Source organism: Lates calcarifer, linkage group LG18, assembly GCF_001640805.2.
Source record: "Lates calcarifer isolate ASB-BC8 linkage group LG18, TLL_Latcal_v3, whole genome shotgun sequence".
NCBI classification, from domain to species: domain Eukaryota; kingdom Metazoa; phylum Chordata; class Actinopteri; family Centropomidae; genus Lates; species Lates calcarifer.
Genome location: NC_066850.1, coordinates 6,620,399 through 6,640,684, shown reverse-complemented (window position 1 = coordinate 6,640,684; position 20,286 = coordinate 6,620,399). Strand labels below are relative to the sequence as shown.

General features: G+C 41.2%; 1 protein-coding gene across 2 annotated transcripts in view; it reads right to left on the bottom strand.

Moving 5' to 3' along the window:
* Nucleotides 1-20,286, bottom strand: part of exoc4 (exocyst complex component 4) — a 104,566-nt gene that overhangs the window by 49,511 nt on the left and 34,769 nt on the right. For both annotated transcript variants that reach the window (XM_018671012.2, XM_051077538.1), the window contains exon 11: nt 15,496-15,592. In XM_018671012.2, coding sequence (XP_018526528.1) covers nt 15,496-15,592 — 97 coding nt within the window. The remainder of the gene's footprint in view (nt 1-15,495; nt 15,593-20,286) is intronic.

Here is a 20,286-nt window from a genome sequence, read left to right as displayed (position 1 = left end):
TAAAGAGAACTAGTGGTGAGAGGTCTGTAATACACTGAAGGGCTCCCCAAGCTATGACAGTGTTGACAGGGAGAGGAGAGGAAGGAGGGAGGGGAGGCACAGGAGGTGAAGGAGGGTGGGAAGGAAAGAGGTAAAAAAAGGATGGAAGGGGAGGGGGGGCATGAGGACAAAGTGAAGTTGGAAGGAAGCAGTGATGGGAAAAAAATAAAGCAAGGGAAGAGTAAAAAATCAAGACAAGTGAAAGAAGAGAAAAGAGAGAGAGAGAGAGAGAGAGAGAGTAGGAGGGCAAAATGATCGAAAATGCATAAAACTCTTAATCGGCATGAAAAACAGCCTATTACCCGTCGCGCACAAGCTGATAGACAGAAACACAAAAACCCTCACAGAGCGTGCACCCTTGATAGTGACACCTCACAGAAATGCCTCAATCACGGTTTGCATGGCCTGGAGCGAGCGGGGTGACAGGTCTCATATTGGAGACGGCCAACAAAATGCAATTCCAGGAAGTCAGCTCTAGGGCTGTGTGTCTGTCATACCTACAGCTCTGATAATACTCCCACACATCACATTACACTGCTGAAATAGCCACCTCTCAGCATATAGGGCATACACAAAAATGAAAGCAGGTACACGCCACACCAGTATCAACACGCGCACACACACACATCACATGTACATGCCATGCAGGCTGCTCTGTATACATTACTGCCACGGGAAATATCATGTTAGGGGTTAAATTATTCATTGATCCTTTCATAGCCTGTCCAAGCCTGCTTGTTGTAGTGTCATGTCTTGGTCTGCGTGCGAGTGTGTGTGTGTGTGTACGTGTGTGACCACTTGAAAGGGCTCTCAGGGGAGAGAAGACAACCTTGAGTTGGCACTGACCTTTAACTTTGTGTGCTTCACTTTTTTAAAAAAAATGACAAGGACATGTGGGCGATGTGTGTGAGTGGTGTGTTTTCATGTACATGGCCATATGGGTAAACAGAGAATCTGTCCATAAAATACTTCAGTTAATCAAGACGACTGAAGGGAGGGAAAAGGTGGGGAGGAGGGGATAGCAGGGCAAGGGGAGGAGAAGACCCATGGATCCAAAGAAACTGCCTGTGAGTAAATGTCTCAGAATAAAAGGAGATCAGATCACTGTAGGAGTTTTAAATTAATTAAGAAGATGATTAACTATAATTGGGATAAACAAACTTTAAAAAGTCTGTACAAAATGGTCTATTACTTATTAAAGCAGTTGATAATTACACAATGCACTAATAAAAAGATAAATTGTAGGCTAAACTAAATTTTACTGAAACTGGTTTGGACTATATTTAATTTACTGAGTCCATGTGTTGCAGCAGTCTGTGATAAAAGCGGCAGCTCACTGATCAAGATCTGAGAGAAACTGTCGTGTCAAGAATTGTTCAGAATTGATGTGACAAATGCAGGGTGGCCTCAGAATCGAAATGAGGACAAATACAGGGAGGAAAGACGCAGTAAATTTCTGGTTTGTTGCAGAGAGGGGATGTTTCTCTGAGAGTCTAGCTAGTTGTGCCTGGGGATGAGTCTAATTACTGGTGACAGTGCAAGTGCTTGCACACGTGTGGAGATGATGATGCCTGAGGTGTTTAAGTTGGTTGGACTTAGAGTAACATTAGCCTCATCTTGTTAGGGACTATCTTATCTGGTGTGTGCCCTAGGGAGGCTTTAGGTAGCCAAAGTCTTACCACACCACCAAAGTCTTATTACTTGGTTCACAACAGCTCTTTACATTCAATGTTGTTGTGACTGTTGCTCTCTGGACCAACATGAAAAATATTTCTCAAAGGGAAAGTGTTTGGGTGTGTTTGGCTGACTCAACCGACTGTGCTGTGCCTGTGTTGGTTAAAAACAGTGTCTTGTGTTGGGCCTGATTTACTAGCAACATAACTTATTGGCTTACTTAAGTTATTATTGGCAATATAATCAAAGTTTTTCAATTTTTTTTGGTATATCGCAGAAACAAAATGTGGGGGGGGGGGAACAGCTTATACCGTAGAAACCGTATGATGGAAAATATCAATGGTTTGAAACCTTGACTTTTTCAAACCACTGTATACCTTGAAACGGGTAACTAGCCCATGCCTAGTGAAATGTACTGCAGTATCTCTGAATGTTCTCCACTTGTACCAGTTTTCAGCAATTAACCAAACACAGTCATTGACTCAGCCCACTACTTTGTTAGCATGAAATACTGAAAACAACAATCTGCTACAGCTAATTTACATTGGGGGTATCTACTGAATGCATCTACTGTAGTGGTTGTAACATCACACCAGGGAGAGTGCAAGGCCTTGGCTTTTTAACAACTACATGAGAGTTGTTCTACATTAGCTTTAGCTTCAGCCTACACCCTTTCGGTTTTGTTTTGGAAATGGAAATGAAAATTATGTTTTCTTTTTTACTGTTTCTTTCTGTTCAAAAAGGAAATGGAACCGAATAAATATAAAATAAAAAAAATAAATAAAATACATGTATGCCATCATCAGTTACCCTGAAATGCAGTGTATTGCATTGCTTGCAGTCTGCAACGTACTGTATGTCAGAGCAGTCCAAAGCTTCTGTTGTTCAGTCTAAATCTTCTTGCTCCAGGTAAAGAGAGAGCAAATCCTCATCTGGCCAAAACCTCTAGGTGTCAGAGTAGTTCCTGTCAGTACTTCAGGTTACTCACTGAACAACCAATAATTCCCCTGAAGCAACTTCACGAATAAAATGTACATCAAAAGATGCAGAAGGTTTTGTTCACACAAAATGACTAGGTTTTACATTTGCTGATGCTTTAAACAAGTGGATTCTTTCTGTGAATGAGGAGCCATCCATTTAACACATGACATAACATGACATTTCTACAAGTACTTGTTCAGCGTTACATCCATTATTAAACTAATAGTTGTAGTCTGAGCTTTCAGTAATTATAGGAATATTTCATCTTTTTTGGGGGAGATGAGGGCCGGCAGTAAATGCAACAGTGAGTAAGAAGGACAGTGGAACAAAGACGGGAGTCAGAGGAACAAGGAGAGATGAAGAGACAAGAAAAGAGGATTAGGCATGAGGAGTCGTAATAATCAGTACACAGCCTACAGCTATGGACAGAATGGAGTGACTGAGAGATAAACAGAGATAAATAAATTGAGAAACATGAAGAGAGAGAGAGATGTATGCAACCAGTGTTTAACAACAGCTGGGCCAAGGTTCAGTAGCAGATGATGAAATGACCTGCAGTGAGCATTTATACATGACTGTGTATTTTGGGCATGCTTTGGGGATTGATAATTATTTTATTTATGCAAAAACTAACAACATACAATAGTTGAACAACTTTAAGATACAGTAGGTATCCATTAAGCATTGCCACAGTACCTACAGCATGCCCATAGTTAGAGACACTTAAATAACAAGTACCCGCTGTTCTGTGATCTGTTCTCCCAGGCAACACTCTCTTCTCCTTTGTATTAACCATAGCAACATATAGTAAATTTCAATGACTATAGGAGATATGCACCACCCTGCTTATTCACACTCCAAATATGAATAAGGCAGGTGGTAGTGTTATCTACTCTTTCTCAGATCAACTAGACCCAGTACACTTACTCTTAACAATTTTTTTATTTCCCCTCTGCTATCTCTCAGTGTGACGAAGGCTTTTGCCAGCCTACGTCCTGGAATGCTCTCATTACCTTGGTGCAGTTGCCAAGGGAGCCAGTGTGATATTCAATACTTCTGTTTCCCATCCCTCCAATCTCATTTACACTTGACACCTGACATTTGCATAATGGCCTCGCTCCATCTCCTATCTAGTGAAATGCAGGGTGGGGGTGAGGTATGTGTGTATGTGTGTATGTGTATGTGTGTGTGTGTGTGTGTGTGTGTGTATCTGTGCTCATGCTTGTTTGGTTGTGATGAGTCTATATGCCGATCTAGATTGTGAGTGTGTGTGTGTGTGCGTGCGGGTGCATGTGTGTGTGTGAGCGAGCGTGCGTGTGTCACAGGCAGGGGTTAAATGACTTCCTTCTTAATCTAGCTCATTAAGCCTGCAGAGAGCTCGGAGTGCACCACATTGGTTGATTTGGGACAATTTGCGGAAATGCTGGCAGGAACACGTAAATGGGCATGCTAATCAGGGGTGCCGTGACCTCAATCAGTCAGAGACTGATATTAGGACGTCAGAAAATTTGAAGATGAACATGAGTCTTTGTCTTTTTTTTAATACAAGCAGTGTGAGATACTGATGGAGTGCTGTGAAAACGGCACTCTGTCAGAGCTTTGCAGTCTTGCACCAGACTGCACTGTTCATTCATCACTAGGGCTGAAGAGAACACCAAGACGTCTCGGCTCTCCTGATCAGGAAAAGAGCTGCAGTAGAACATTCTCACGTCAACAATCTAGTAAATCATACTAACTGGCTGAACTTGTAAGCAAGTCAGCAACCGGTTTGTGATCATTTTAACAGGCTTGAGATAAGAATTACTTTATTAAATGAATGAAAATAATTAGTTGCTTTCACCACAAACGTTTATTCAATAAATGGAGTGCTGACATTGTGCTGGAGTTCATCCATTTCTTTTGAATTTATTCATTTCCTTATTCATTTCATTCTCTTATGCACTTGTCTATCCAGCATGCATTAGAAAACACTCAATTTCACTTGAACATTCGAACTGTAATCTGAACTCATAAGAAATCTTTTAAAGATTATGTGCTCAATTTCAGAGTGCCCAAAACCTTTTAAGACCACTTTTAATCCTTACAAATAACATTTTGAATTTTAATGTGCATAACTGACAAACAAAGCCGAACATGCACTCATGACAAAGGCACTGGACAAATGCCTACACCCCAAAACACACACACACACAGACACTCCCAACTTGAAAGTATTCTTCTCTGCATACCTCTGCGCACATTACAGAAACAATCTTTCTTTCTCATAATATACCAATTTGTCACAAATGCTGTGCCTCGAATATTTATCATGATATCTTTATGTAGCGCCACCCACAAAAAAAAAAAGAAAAATAATATAATCCTCCCCCACATCCCTTCTAGCCAGAAAGCCACTGAGCTAGAGCAGAGTGAAACATTGTACTTAGCAAATTGCATTTGAAACCAGGGGGGAATAAATACTACAGATAAAGACTGCTCTAATGTGCTCAAACCCATTAGAAATCTCATATTCACACATAGCAGAAATCACATTACAAGACGCCCCTAATGTCATTTCACAGGGTTTTTCCACCAGCATTTGCTGCCAGGGTGAGACAGTAACATCAAACATAATGGATTTTCACCTTTTCCCTTCACTCCCCACCTCCCTTATGTTGTTTATTCCCCTCCTAGAGCCTGTTCTGTCCTATTCTGGTTGAAATTCCCTTCCAATCTTCATTGTTGTGGATGTAAGTTCTATTTCTGGTGGATGTAATGAATTTACCCAAACAGGTTTAGAGAAGAGACCACTTAAAGGCAGAGGGGGTTATGCTGAATGTGTTTACACTTTTGCTGCTCATCAGCCCTGGAGGAAAGCTCGGCAATTCAGTGTTGTTACACTTTATTGCAAAAGTGTTTCTATTCCTTGACTTCCCACACTTCACTTATTTCAGTGACAAACAGGAGAGCAAATGGGGCCAAGTGGAGAAACAATGTGTATTTCATGCTGGGTTGGAGAACTTTTAAAGGGAAGTGATGAACATGTGCATCGATTTTCCTTTGTCTAGACCAGACTTTAGAGTCATGGAGGGAAAGGGGGTTCCTGTCTCACTTGTTTGCATTTAAATTCATAAACTTTGACTACAAATAACCTTGTGCGAGGAGAAGAGAGGAGAGGCTCCACATACTGACTCAATCAAGTCTGCCAGGTTGGCTTTTCCACTGGTTGCACATTCAATGGGCACACCATGACTCCAGCATGACTGGTCAGGGATCAAACCACTACTGATAGGGGAGGAAGGACAACAAGCGGAGAAATATCCATCTCCTTTTAAAAAATGTATGCTGTGTCTTTCTCAGAGTTTTGGTTTTCTCTCCATCTCACAGCTTAGGTTCGGGATGATTCAATTTAGACATTGGGGAGTGATATTTGGTTCCCGTTATAACCAGAGTTAGAAACCCTATCTCTCCGGAGCCGCACTCAAAATGTTTTTAGAAAAATAAATGTTACCAATACACCAGACTGATCCCTCAAAAATACAGGAAGACGAGCAGAGCCAGAGGCAAAATTACCCAAAATGTACAAATCGAAGACTTGAGCAGCAAATAAACTCTTTGTCCAACAACTGGCTTATTTTCCCTTCTACTAACACACTGACAGTGACATGAGTCAAATATGGCCATTATGTTGATAGGCCAATAATAAATTAAACCAAGCAAATTAGTTGGAAAGAGAAAATGACAGGCTAATGCGACACAAAACCACAAACTATAACTTCAGTTAGCCTTTAGACCTTGATGTTACCCACATAAAGGACAAACAGTCCAACAATTATTAACTGATAAACACTGCCTGGAGTCTGTTTCGCCACTATTGGATTAGATGCTGCATTGAGTTGAGACCATCTATCTAAGAGAATAATTAACTATCTAGAAAGATGGACTAACTTATGTAACCACCAATTAGGAGATCACAAACAATCCTTTCAGAGGGAGTTGGAGAATTTTAATGAGGTTTAATGACTTGTTTATTGGTTGGTGGGGTTTTGTTTAGAGAGGTACACAGGGCAGATGTGCTGAGAAGAGTTTAAAAAAACAAATTCCACCACATTCTCCCTCATCTGCACACCTCTGGTATCCACTGCATACTATACTACATAATAGTAGCTTGACAATAACAGAGGTATGAGGATATATGTGTGTGTTTTGGTCTGTGTAGCGAGTTGAGGTTTGTGTGCACACCATCTATGTGCATGTATGCTTATCTAAAACAACAATCAACCAACCCCCTACTTCTACACACACCCACACAGACACACACACACACATCTGTGAGGCTACTTCAGAAGCTGAGCCCCAGACAGGGTGAGCAGATCAATCAATTACATCTCTGCTCCAGCAATCAAACAAGGTTATTATCAGGCAGCAGCTCACCGACCTGGAAAGGCCTGGCCAATCAAAGGCTGCTGTGATGTGGGGGCTGGCGCTCGCTCATGTGACAGTAACACAGAGTGGCAGCTCGTGTTGTCAAGGGATAGAAGGATGGAAAGAGGAAAGACAGACAACTGAGGCTGAATTCAAAGGAGAAAACAGAAGAAAGTGTGTGGGACAGGAACAAGAGAATATCTGTAAATCACCCATCTCCCAGCACTCTGTCCTCACCTTGACATTAGTCTCACAGTATAGTTCTTTATAAATACTCTATATCACTCTTTCAGGATTTCAGTGTTTAGTGGGTAGTAAACCTCTCTTTTTCTATCTTTGATTACATCCCTGAAAAATGCAGGAAATGACAGAGAAAAGGTGACAAATGTAAAACTGAAGGACATGGCAGAAAGCAACACATGGCAAAAACATCTCTTCATTGTGGTTCAGTAATTCTCTTCTTGGCAGCAGCTCCCTCTGGCATTCACTCAGTGAGCATTAAGAGCATTCTGTCCTCCCACTTCTGTCCTTTCATAGCAACAGGTCTAAATAACCATATTAGTCTTAATTAAATTATCATACAGTCAAAACAAAAAAAAAAATAGCGACTTTCATTTCATTTAATCATTGTTGGTAACACAATACACCAAGACACACGAGCAGACCTACAAATCTCTCAAGAATACAATCTAATCTCTTTCAGAAAGCAGCCAATTGGAGACAATCAGGCACTGCGGGGGACAACATCGATGGGGACAGCATGACTGTGTGAACATCTGTGTGATTACGACCTGGTCATCTGGACAAGCTTCAAAGACCTATTCGTGGGTGTGTGTGTGTGTGAGTGTCTGTGTCTAAGGTATATCTAGATGTTTGTCTTTGTGTCCCAGCACAATTTCTCCCTCTAATCTGACCAGGCAACAATTCCCAGTATCCGCTATTTTTCCCCACATAGACCTAAAACCTCAGGGACCCTCAAAGCCGACTTCATAAGAAGTCTACTGCTGAGTGTTCAGACAAACTAGACCCCCTTAAGCTCCGGCTGACGACTGTCTGCTTCACATGAGTCTGCTGGACAGGTTGCCCTGGGAACCGAGTCTGATTCCATTATGGGATGGATAAACACAATCAAAGAGTTTATCCACCTTCTATAGCCAGAGAAAAGACCCCCACAATGATGGATCTAATCTCCTGCACAATATCTGGTGTGTGTGTGTGTGCAGTGTTCATGCCCACAGTGCGTATGTCTGTCTCTGTGCATGTGTGTGCTTGTAAGACATGAGGAGATTGAAAACTCTGCACCTCACTAGAAAGTGGCTGAAGTTGCACTTTTGGGACGCGATAAAACCAGCAGTATTATTTACAACATGGTGTGTATGGTGTGCTTGTGCTTGTGTGTGTGCGTGTGTGTGTGTGTGTGTGTGTTGTCCTGTGGGGAGGGCATCAGACAGATAAAAGAATAAAGATGCGGTGGTGCTGCAGACAGGTAGGAGCACCTGACAGATTCATAGCAAACTGGCATTGTGTTCTGCAGACACACAGCAGCTTTCCCTTTCCATGCACACTCGATTTACTTTCCATCTGTCTTCTGCTGCTCTCCTTCCATGCGTATATTTGTTTCTTTCTCTTGGTCGTCTTTTTTTCATTTTTTCATTTATTTAGCTTATGTATAGTTAGAGCTTTCCTTAAGTTGCTGAATTTTTCTGTTGAGGAGTGCATGCTGTAGCTGTCCCTCTCAGGCAATATGCAACATGCACTTGCAATAAGCAACTCATACTGCGCATAGTCTATGATCCAATGGAAGAAGAGCACAGATAAATTTGTGATGATACATAGCTTATCAATGATGCAATTCTACGGAGATTCAACTTTAAAATTCAACATCTCTTGACATTTTTAATCTTACATGAACTGAATTGTTTTAACTTCTGAATTGCAGTAACTAATACAGTTACTTCTTATTTTAAGGGCTATTTATTTCGAGAAATAATACCCTACACCACACACACTCCCTGAGCACATTAAGTTACCAGACATTTGCAAAAAATTGGCAGCTGTATTGATAAATTTCACAAAGAATATAGCCAAATCTCTTTCTCAGAGTCCCTGATCAATCTTCCAACACATACTGGTTGCACACCACTGTTAAGTGGTTTTGTCATCCTCTCTTTTCATTTTATTTCCATGTACAATGTAGTTGAATGAACGGTGTGCACATGTGCATATAAACAACTTGTATTCAAAGCAAGCTAACATGCCACCCAGCATACATGCAATCTCAGAGCTTTTCCATTCCTCTGCATTTTCATTCTCCCTCTTTGGTCTTATCTGATTTCATTCTCATTCCACCTGTCTGTTTGTTTCTTTTTTTATCATCTTTTCCTTTGTGTTTTTCTTTCATTGCCTTCCATCTGCTCTCTTCTCTCTGTTGTTGGTTTCTTTTCTCTGCCTTCTTCATTGCTCTCTCTCTCTGACCTTTCCAGTGTAAAATCCTCTCTTCCCCTGATTCCCAACTACGCCCCCAGTTTTTAATGGGTGTTGGTTAGAAAGAGAGAGAGAGAGGCAGGGTGCTATTTACTGAGGAAAATCCTCCTGAACAAGTGAGAAAAGATTAGAAAAGAGAGCAAGGGCTGGCAGAGCAAAGCAGCATGTGCATGTATGTGTGAGTAAGACTTAAGACAAGACGTCCGTGCTGCATTTTAATAGCCTATGTGCAGACACCTCTTTGAGGCTAACTACAGATGTTATTGTTGAAGGAAAACGGTATTCACCAGTAATTATGAAGCTGCTGCCTGACTAAATGAAGGTTAGGGTTCAACCACAAATTATTTTTGCCATTTCCAGTTCTGTCGCAGTGGGAATTTTCATGTTTGAAAAAGGTCATACACAGGGCAACTCAGTGAGCAACTACAAACACCAGTCTTGTCACAAAATGATCTCAACAGTGACTTTTTGATCAAACAACTCTTGTTGTAGGAATGTATTTGAAAAGATATTTGATCATCTGCTTTGGTTCGCCATCTCTTACTGGGAATGTGGTCATTCATGCTGCCCAACTAAACTGCCTGGTGGAACAACATCATAAAAGACTGTGTAATTGCAGGATTTATATGGATCATAAACACCTGAGTAATTGGTGCCATTTTCCATGTTGTGGTAGGAAGCGTATGGACAGTGACTACTGCAACACTATTTTGTCAGAGAACTTGTTTTTCTGTCTGCTCATCATTGTTAAACAATAAAACTTGGAAATACATAAAGATGACTGGGCTATCACAATAACTACCTGTTTTTACGGCTTGACAAATCATGCCATCTTCAAACCTTTGCAGTGAATTGGTTTCCGACTCTTTAGTGTTGCAGTAACTGTTAAAGATCCACTACAGTCTCACATTGATATGAATGATTTTCACTCAAAACAGAATGCATCATGCTTTTGAGCAGAAAAAAGAGACTACCAATTCATATACTCAAGACCATAATGATCCTTTAATGCTAGATGCGTTTTGATATTCATTAGCAAGGTATATATGTCTTCATGAGTTCTTAATAAGCTCAAATACAAAGAATATTCAGTTTTCTTAATGGAAATTGGATAGCTTGTGAGAGTTTGTTTTTGAAATTTCTCCATTTCAATCTAATGAAATTTGACAGAATGTCAGTAGGAGTGTGGAAAACCAAAATCTTACAAAAAGCCCTCTCCTTGGATGTCATGAGAATTCAACAGTGCAAGTCTCAGATACTGTAAGTCATTTGAGAATCCTCAAATACACTAGTTAAAAACTTTTCTTAAAGATACTCCATTTCGCCTCTAACTCTGGTTCTTTCTATTTGTCTTGGTCTGTGTGTGCTGCTCAGGAGGGGAGTTAATGAGAGTGTGAAATTAGTGCAGAATCGTGGTGTGTGTCGATTTCACCACAGGCTACAGTGGTGGGAGGCAGAGCCCTTCTGTCCTTTCCCTGTCATCTGGCTCTCTATGCGCTCCTTATTCTTTTCATCACTTGTTCCATTGTCCTTCCCTCTCTTCTTCCCCCGAGCACTCTCTGTCAATCTCCGACCTTCTGACTCTGTTCTCTCCCTTGAACTTTTCCACTCAACCGTGGACGCTTACAGTAGAATCAACTTCGAGCAGATCTCGAGTCTCTGTTAGTGTTTGAGTATCTGCGCATCAGCATGAGTGCTTTTAATAAGCTAATGCTGTATGTGCACACTGAGAGCTCTGTACTCAATCAACTGTTATCGACTTCAATTGCCAATCTAGTACACCCACCAGTCTGACATTATCTGAGGACCAGCAGGATACTTCTAAGCTTCCTTTATGTTTTGGTACACAAATGAACAGAGAAACAATATCATAACCTCACATATACAAACAAAGTAGCTTTGAGTAGAATTCTGATACAAGACACAGTCAACAGTTTTTAAGATGATGGAACTGTTCAAACAAAACACCCCCACTTTATTCTTAACTCTTTGAGTTATTAACAAAAAATTCCAATAACTGGCCATCATTATTCCTGTGACAAATATTTTACTCTCTAACTTAACTGTCCGGATATGGGAACACAGCAACTCTATTGGGCTTCTGGCTTAAACAGACAATGAGTGGGGCAATCTCACAAGTGCCCCCAGGTTTCCAAGACTCAGGTTTGACCTTCTTACCTAAAGCACCAGCTATTTGATAGTCAAAGCAAAGGCAAATGTTTAATGGTCCAGAGGATCTTGTAGAGGTACTTCTTAATTCAACTTGATTTGACCAATTAGTTAAAGCCAAACAAGCAAAATATCTTGGTGAGGTATTTCAAAGCAAAGGTTTGGTAATGAACACTTCAGAGTTGAAAAAGAAAGGAAAAACATTATAACTTACTTTCAGCTGGTTTAATTTTAAACTTTTAAATGTTTAGAGTTGGGAGAAGAGCTTTCTGTGGGCACTGACAAGGATAAAACCATATTTTCTCCTGAGAGGAAAATGTAACAAGTATATGTGAGGAAAAGATTTCTGTCTTCAGTGTGAGGACATTTTAGCTGGTCTACACAACTTCAAAGGGCTGTTTAGGGGTAAAGACCTGGTTTTAGGGTTTAGATTAGAATTAGGTTTGGGTTAGGGTTAGGGTAAGGGTTGGGGTTAAACAATTAGTTGTGAGGGTTGAGGTTAGGGTAAGGGGCTAAGGTATGCATTATCTCAAAGAGTGTACAAGTTTGTGTGTGTGTGTGGAGAGAGAGACAGTGCTATGGCTCTAATTAAACCGTGATCATATGGCATTAACTGCATGTGTAAATGTACTTGCTCACACAAAAACACATTCAAACAGCCACACTGCCACAAATATAGCAGGCATCTAGAGGCATGGCCAGCACCTGGTCATTCTGTGTACAGTGAACAGGGAAGAGATTAGGGGCCTGCTGAAGCTTTTCAAAATGCCAACCTCATCCAGAGCAAGGGGTGTAAATACCACCCAAATGTCAGCAAGAGACCCCACAAGTCAAACTAAATTGGCTGCTACATGCACAAACACTCCCCTATGTCAGCCCCATATTTGTTGGTGCATCTTTTAAGACATACACTCAACACATTGACACATGTAGTTGAATTATAACAAAGGTAAAGTATATAGAGGGGAAACCCATATAGATATTGTAAACAATTGCTCTAGAAAGGCAATAGGTCAACATAAATATAGACAGAAAGGCATTACAAGTCACAAGTAAATACTAATAAAAAAAATTAGAGGAGTCTGTTCCACAGTAGCATTGTGCCAGGTCTAGCTCCTAGTGGCAGCAGGCTAACTAAAGTAGCCCAGATGTCCTCCTCCCCAGCCACCTCCTCCAGCTCTTCCTGAGGGAGCCTGAGGCCTTCCAAGTCCAGGTGGGACACATAATCCCGCCAGCACATTCTGGATCAGAGGTAGAACGCTGTTTGTTCTTTGGTTGACATTCTGTCCAAAACAGAATAGGTAACAAGCCACGAAGTTGGTGAAGCCCAGAGCCCAAATACATTTGACTTATTGCTATGAGCACAAACACAGCTAAAGGACTGGATAAGCCCATATTCCCACAGTATGAAACACCCTGGGAATACTAGGCTGGCTCCACATTAACAAAAGGTCATGTAACTGGATGGGAAGACCTAAAGTAAGAGTTAAAGCTAAAGTAAGACTGTTCCTAAAACTAGTATAATGGAGCTCATCATTAGCAGGCTCAGTTAACTCCAGGTTTACTGATCCAGCTATGAGCATGTTCACATGAAAGAGGTGGTGTTCTTATTTGTGAGCCAGTCACATACAACACCATCTGAACCATGACTGGAGTGCTTAATATGACATGAAATGGTGATGGCTTTGTAATACAGGCCCCAGATGTACAAAAACAATATTAAATACACTTGATTTAGGGGGAGAAAAGGAAATATACTGCAAAATGCAAAAAGCATTTGCAATTAAACATTAAGACCCTGTTGTCTCATACGCCTGCACATTACCACACATGCACACACCACTGATTTCGTGCGCCTCAACCCCCAACTGCTTTTGTCATTAAAGCTGCCATGAGTTGCATGGCTGGCTGCAGGAGGTGTAGTGATCCATCAGCAAAGTGCAAGAGCTTTGCCATTAGAAAACCATCTGCAAGCAACAGTGCTCCATTGGCACTAGAAGTCTAGAGAGGGCAGGTCGGAGGGAGGGGGAGAGAGAGAAGAGAGCCCTGTGTGCAAGGCAGTTTGGTGTGATTGATATGAACCATTACAGACAACATGGGAGAGGTGGGCAGAGAGCTAGTCACCGTTTTATTTTTGGTCATTTGTTCAGACAAAAAGCTTGGCCAGACCCGCGGTGGACGAGGGTTGAGCGTCAGCATTTGTGAGTGTGTGCGTCAGAGAGAGAACGAAAGTGTATCGGAGAGAACGATTCAAGGCCAAAACATTGGCAAGGGGACATAAACACACAGTTAACCACCTGCAAAGAGAGACATTAAAGCACGCATAAACACATGCGTGCACACACACTTCAACACACACACTGTCGACAGTCCTTACTCTCTGAAAGCAGTGATTTGCTTTCAAAGAGCATCAATCAGTCAAAGGGAAGGTGAAATTACAACTGACAATACAGCTTAGATTGGTAGGGATATGACAAACAGCAAAAATGGATCTGAAAGATGAAATGCAATGTAATGTATTGAGTGCAAACTTAATGGGCTGATGTTCTGTGATTCCATATTGTTTGGTAGTCCATACCATTTAGTGGTCAGGGTATAATCACATGTGTTTTACAGTGTCTGTTCTGATATTTGTTGATTTATTTGTATTCACTGAATGTAAGATTAAATATGTTGTAGAGTCAAAAAGCATTCAAAGTTAGCTACATTATAATATATCCAGATGTCCTGTTGCATCTATAGCTCTCCATTGGCTGAGTATTCAAGATACATTTACAGTCAATCTAAGGGATAAACAAAGTGTTTACACAAAAGAAACTTTTAGTCTTCTTCTTTGCATTGAAAAATATACACCATCATGTTAAAACTGTAGAAATGTATGCTAAGCACCATAGTGTGGAAAAAGGAAACATCTCTGTTTAATGGATCCTAGAAGGTAATGTATCACTGCACAGAGGCCAATTCAATTAAACCGCTTCACTATTAGATTTACACTACTCTACTGGGGCCATGGCGCTGTATAGAAAACTACCAGACATACAGAACATTACAGCAAAGACAACCCTTCAGAATACTCAAATTTAATGAGAAATAAAAGCAGGGGTAGTAGTCGATCCCAATTCCTGGATGGTATCAACAAAACATTTTGAACTGAGGGTACAGTGTATTACATCATGTTTGATTTATGATATCCCCCTAAACATTAAAAAGGTTGATCAATAGATAGTCACTAAGAGGCCCTGTAATATAATTAGTTTACATTTTACTGGTATTGACTCATGTCCCTGCTTCATATGTCTTGTAGCCTGGCCTTCCTTGTCTGACAGACCAGTATGACACTAGAGGGCCTTTAACACACACTCTGTAAAATTAATGTCCTGCCCAAATTATTCCAGTAAAAAAAGCAGGTTTTAACTTTTATTAAGTCCATTTCAAGCTAATCACAAAAACTGCTCCGGTGTCATGGATGCTGAAAGCAGCACTGTGATGCTTTTGTCCACACCAGGACAGTACTTTAGTATTAATATTCCAACATCTTTGTTGAGTATGTCTTTTCTTATGACTTCACTCAGTCCACACGCATCACACTAGTGCTTCAACAGTTATTCATACAATAGGCAGTGCCATACCAACAACTGAGAACATCATAAAGCCTCATTTCACATGAGATACTATATACTTTTTGTGTTGCTGATCACATTTCTGTTTTTGCATTGATATGAAGTGTATCACACAGTGCAGTACCTGAGAAGAGGCTGGAAGATCACAGTGATGTTCCTCGCTCCTGGCTTACACACAAACTTCATCTCTCCTCCTTCAATCAAGTTGTCATCAGCACCGCCTAGAACACAGGAAACAGGTCGTCGCTCAATCAAACATGTCAAAACAGACATCTATTTTAGTGTAGTAGCGTTGTTTGGAGGTTACTTTAACTGCACAGTATGAAAATTGATATGTGTGGATCATGTGACATGAAGAAGATTCTACTCATTGTCAGGATCTGCTTTCAACTGACCCACCCAGACTGAAAACTTCAATAATCATCACTGCGTTGTGTCCATTAACCAATCCCAAGGGTGCTGCTCTGTAGGTGACCCTGAACTCTGATCTCCTTAGAAGGGACATGTAAACATGATGTTTCTTCTATTAATCAACATTTTTTTAAAATCTTAAATTATCCTACACCTTCAGTCATTATAAACTCATCACTCAGTCAACGCAGCTCACCATCGCCAATCTAAATGCATCCCATATGCTCACACTCCATACCCCTGCGTCACTGTGTGGGTAAACCCTACAGATAACAGGGTTAATCAGAAAATCATTGCCATGTAACAAAAAAAGGGGGAGGGGAGGGGGCGCTGCAGACAGGGGAAGAGGGAGCTCATAGGGGGAAGAAAGAACACCGAAGCTCATTACCTCTACTCATCCTGAAGTAATCAATATAATTGATGGGGAAGAAATTGCAGCTTGCTGTCGATACAGCAGAATTATTGTAAGAATTATCTGTATGTGTGTGCGCATGTGTGTGTGTGTGTGTGTGTGTGTGTGTGTATATAAAGGTTTTGAAAGAATATCACACATGAATGCATGCACACATTTACCACAGGTTCATACAGTGTTCACAAGCAAATTGTGATGGGTTGATGAATAACAATAGGAGAAAGAGAGCAGGAAGGCGATACCATTCCTGTCTTTATGCAGCCAAGACAATGTTATTCATTACAATTTCTTGATTTAGGTTTATGGTTAACTCCCCTGGCACAAAGTCAGAACTCAACTAGGAGACTGGGAAAACCAGACAATGCAATAAATAACTTTCTACATTCACAAAACCAAGGGAGTCTGGTACATTAAGAATTCAGCTCTGTGTGTGAGAAAAGCTTTGAGGAAAAAAGTTTGATTCCTAGATTCTAGGACTCTGTAAGAATAATACCCTCAACATGCTGACTGCACTTCCTTGTTACATTCTGGTCAGTTGAAATGAAGTGTGACGTGGAGTCAAGTGTAGAAAGCGAGTTAAGCGGAAACACTGGACAGAAATCAAACAAGATGGTGATCCAAGCTACTTTGATAGGGTTTCGAAATGGGTAAGGGTGTGTGTGTGTGTGTGTGTTCTGAAATGGTGAGATTTCTGTTTGGCACAAAGCCTCGCTCTGCTGTTTCTCATGTGTTTCATTTCCATGTCCAATACAGCCTTGCAAAGCTACTGTGATATAACACAAAGACAGCCCGCCATAGTGCGAAAACCTGTTCTGCATTACCTGCGTAGCCTTGCATTCAAATGCATATCAACCAATTGTTCCCTGTGTTGGGCTCCATAACATATTTCTAGTGGAACAAGATTCATTTGAAAAGTAAGGGGACACAACACTCTCCGTATTTTCATTAAAATAACAAGGGAACCTTCATTCCATCCAAAACTTTCAAATCAAGGGTTTCTGATTCTGATCTGTTGCCATGAAATTTGGCTGCACGGTGAGCCCACATTCGCGTTGCTAAGTGGAGACAGAGATGAGGTCCAATTCACTCCAGCTCTCTCTTTCTCTCTCTGCATCCATTCATCCCTCCTTTGGTGCCAATTCAATTAAGACTCAATTACAGGCTCCTAAACAAAGCTGCCGCCAACGCACTCTCTCACTCATCCTCCACTCACTCCCTCACGTTCTCTATCTCTCTCTATCTTTCTCTCTCTCACTCTCTCCCTCTCTCACTATGATAATCAACATGGAAAGAGCTGGCTAAACTTTTGTTTCCTCGTCATCAACTTGCAAACACTCAAGTTCCCATGAATAACATCAGCATGTCACAGACTCTGGGGAAGTTAGCGTTGCTTGCTTGCTCCAAGAGCCTTGACTAACCAGCACCTACACACACACACATACACACATGTACACCCAAACCCACACAAATTGACTACCATGTATGTATTCCCATTGACAGTGACCAATTTAATTTCATGCTCTAAACATCTGCATCCGTGTCAGACAAAGGAGCGAGGAAGAGACCTCATTGATCCATGGGGTCTGGGACCAGCTGCCAACGGGGCATAGCACTGATGAATATTAAATAGGCCGGCATTAATATGCATGCAATTCTTCAGAGTTGTCTAGACGTGACAGGGTGGCTCCGGTTTCAGGTCAGGATGCCACCAAACTCCTGCCAACCATCTCTCTCAATACAATGTGAAAAAGTACGACTTTGTTTTGCGAGATCCTGAGTGTTTGCAGATTTGTTAGAGTTGTTTGGATGAGTGTCTATGTGGATTTGTGTCCCTCGGTGTGTGGTCTGATCCAGGATTACTGGGGAGGGGTGTGTGGAGGTGTGGTGCTCAGTGGGACGGTAACTGAAAGCTGGAGAGGAAGAAGTGACACATTCTAATGTGGCTAAATCTGCCTGAAATCCCCCTTGAGGACCACTGCTCCATCTGCAGCACACACACCTAAGCAGACACGACACACAACTTCTATCCATAAAAACATTCATGGATTAAAGGAGTACAAACAGACAGGTACAGGTATACATTACATATGGTACAATGGCTTTTGATACACAACAAGCCCATACACACAAATTTGTGGGTTGTGTGCTGACACAGAGAGCCTAAAACAAATGGATCCACCAAAACTACATAGGTACCATATGCTCACACAGTGACAACCATCCAGCCCCCTGTGGTGCCTTAGCATGCGCCTCCCAGCCCACATGCAATCAAGTCAAGCAGTGACTTAGTGAAATTGCATTAGCCACACTTTCTTGGGTTTGATGAGAAACGGGTTTGATCCTGTGATGAATTCCGGCCCGGCCCAGATTTAGGCGGGGAGAGAATGAACGTGTGAAGCCTTCTTTAACACACTTCAACATCTCCTGGGACCAGCGTGCGCGAGGGGGGACGAGATGAGGAAATCCGGACACACGAGCGAAAGAACGGTCATAATCCTTAATTTACAAGTGGTTTGAATTTGTTTTGTGTTCACAAGATTAAATGCGTGCGTCTGTATGGAAAAAAAGTACAGTGGCACACACAGAAGTTTGTCCATATACTCTTAATTCCCTGTTGGTGTATGTATGTACTACCAGTCATGCACACATATATCCTAAATGTGTTTATGCTGTGTTTTTTTGTTCTCTGTGCAAAGCCATGTACACCTTGTGATCACAGTTGTAATCCCTCATCTATAGCCAGTGTGCCAGGCTGGGTTTATGTCCGCATGTTGTCAAGAAGGTCAGCTCAACAGAATCAAAGACACCTGTGATCGCTCAGGCTGGATTCTGATTGGGACTGGCATGAGAGCGACTAAGTGATTGGTGTAATTGACTCACAATCATGTCCTTCACACAGACACACACAATGCAAGGCTCGCAAAGCTGAGAACAATTGGCCGGGCCGGTAAAGACAGAACAAGCAGAATTTAACAGCAAAACACAAACAGGATCAAAGAAACACATTTGCACATAATCTTTCAAATACATGCGTTAACTACCTGAGTTGAAATTTGACAGGTGGGATTTTGCAGTATCTGCACATTTCCACAGTCCTTACAGCCTATACACAAGTAAAGCGAGGCAGTGGTTCTTCGTTTGATTGAGGCACCTAATCTGTGCCGTTAGCCAGCGCTGCACATTTCAAGCTAAATTGTGCAAACAGAAAGCAAGATATAGAATAATCCAATTTTCACCCTCAATGGCCTCATTTGTCTGTAGCTGCTATACTATGAAAATTACTTTGGGAATGATCAATTCAGGTAATATTCACCAAATACATACTGTGTCAGATATATTTAAATATGTCTGTGTGTGTGTGTGTGTGTGTGTGTGTGTGTGTGTGCATGTTCTTGCAAAGAAATCAGACTGGCAGCTGGCTGCATATTCACAGAGTTGAAACCTGCTGATCTAATAAGATCGGTTCCTGTGTCAATAATGTATGAATCTCTGGTCAATTTCGGGCATCCCATTCCACTCAGACTGTCTTCATGTCTGATTGGGTCTTAATGAGAGCCTTCTATTATTAAAATTAATTTGATGGGATGGTATCCGCTGCTTCACCAACCAAGAGACCAAGTCTGCCCCTCAGTGGAGAATAAACGGTATAAATAAATGATAGTATAAATAAATTCAGGTGTAAATTGAGTTGGATTAATTATTAAAAGTGTCACTGTGGCACACAATGTGTCTCCGTGGTCTTGAGTTTAATGAATGCACATCTGTCAGTGGTGGTATGACAACAATGTACTCCAGTTGCAGGATAAATATTAATTGTGCAAAATGCGTCTTTCAAGACACGAGGGAGCATCATCCTAAAGATACAGCATTTTGGGTGAAGGGAGAGACTTTGAACAGCTAGGAATTTAAGTTGTTTGTCTTTTAAACGTCAGCACTCTCAGTACAGTTTCCAGCTGCCAACTGCCAACTGGTGATGGCAGTGTTAGAAAACTGGCTTTGTACAGAGTTTTCATTTTCATTAAAGAAGCACAACTTTGTTTGTACAATACAGTGAAAATTGTATAGCCTTTTAATTTTGGTGCTAAAATGGCA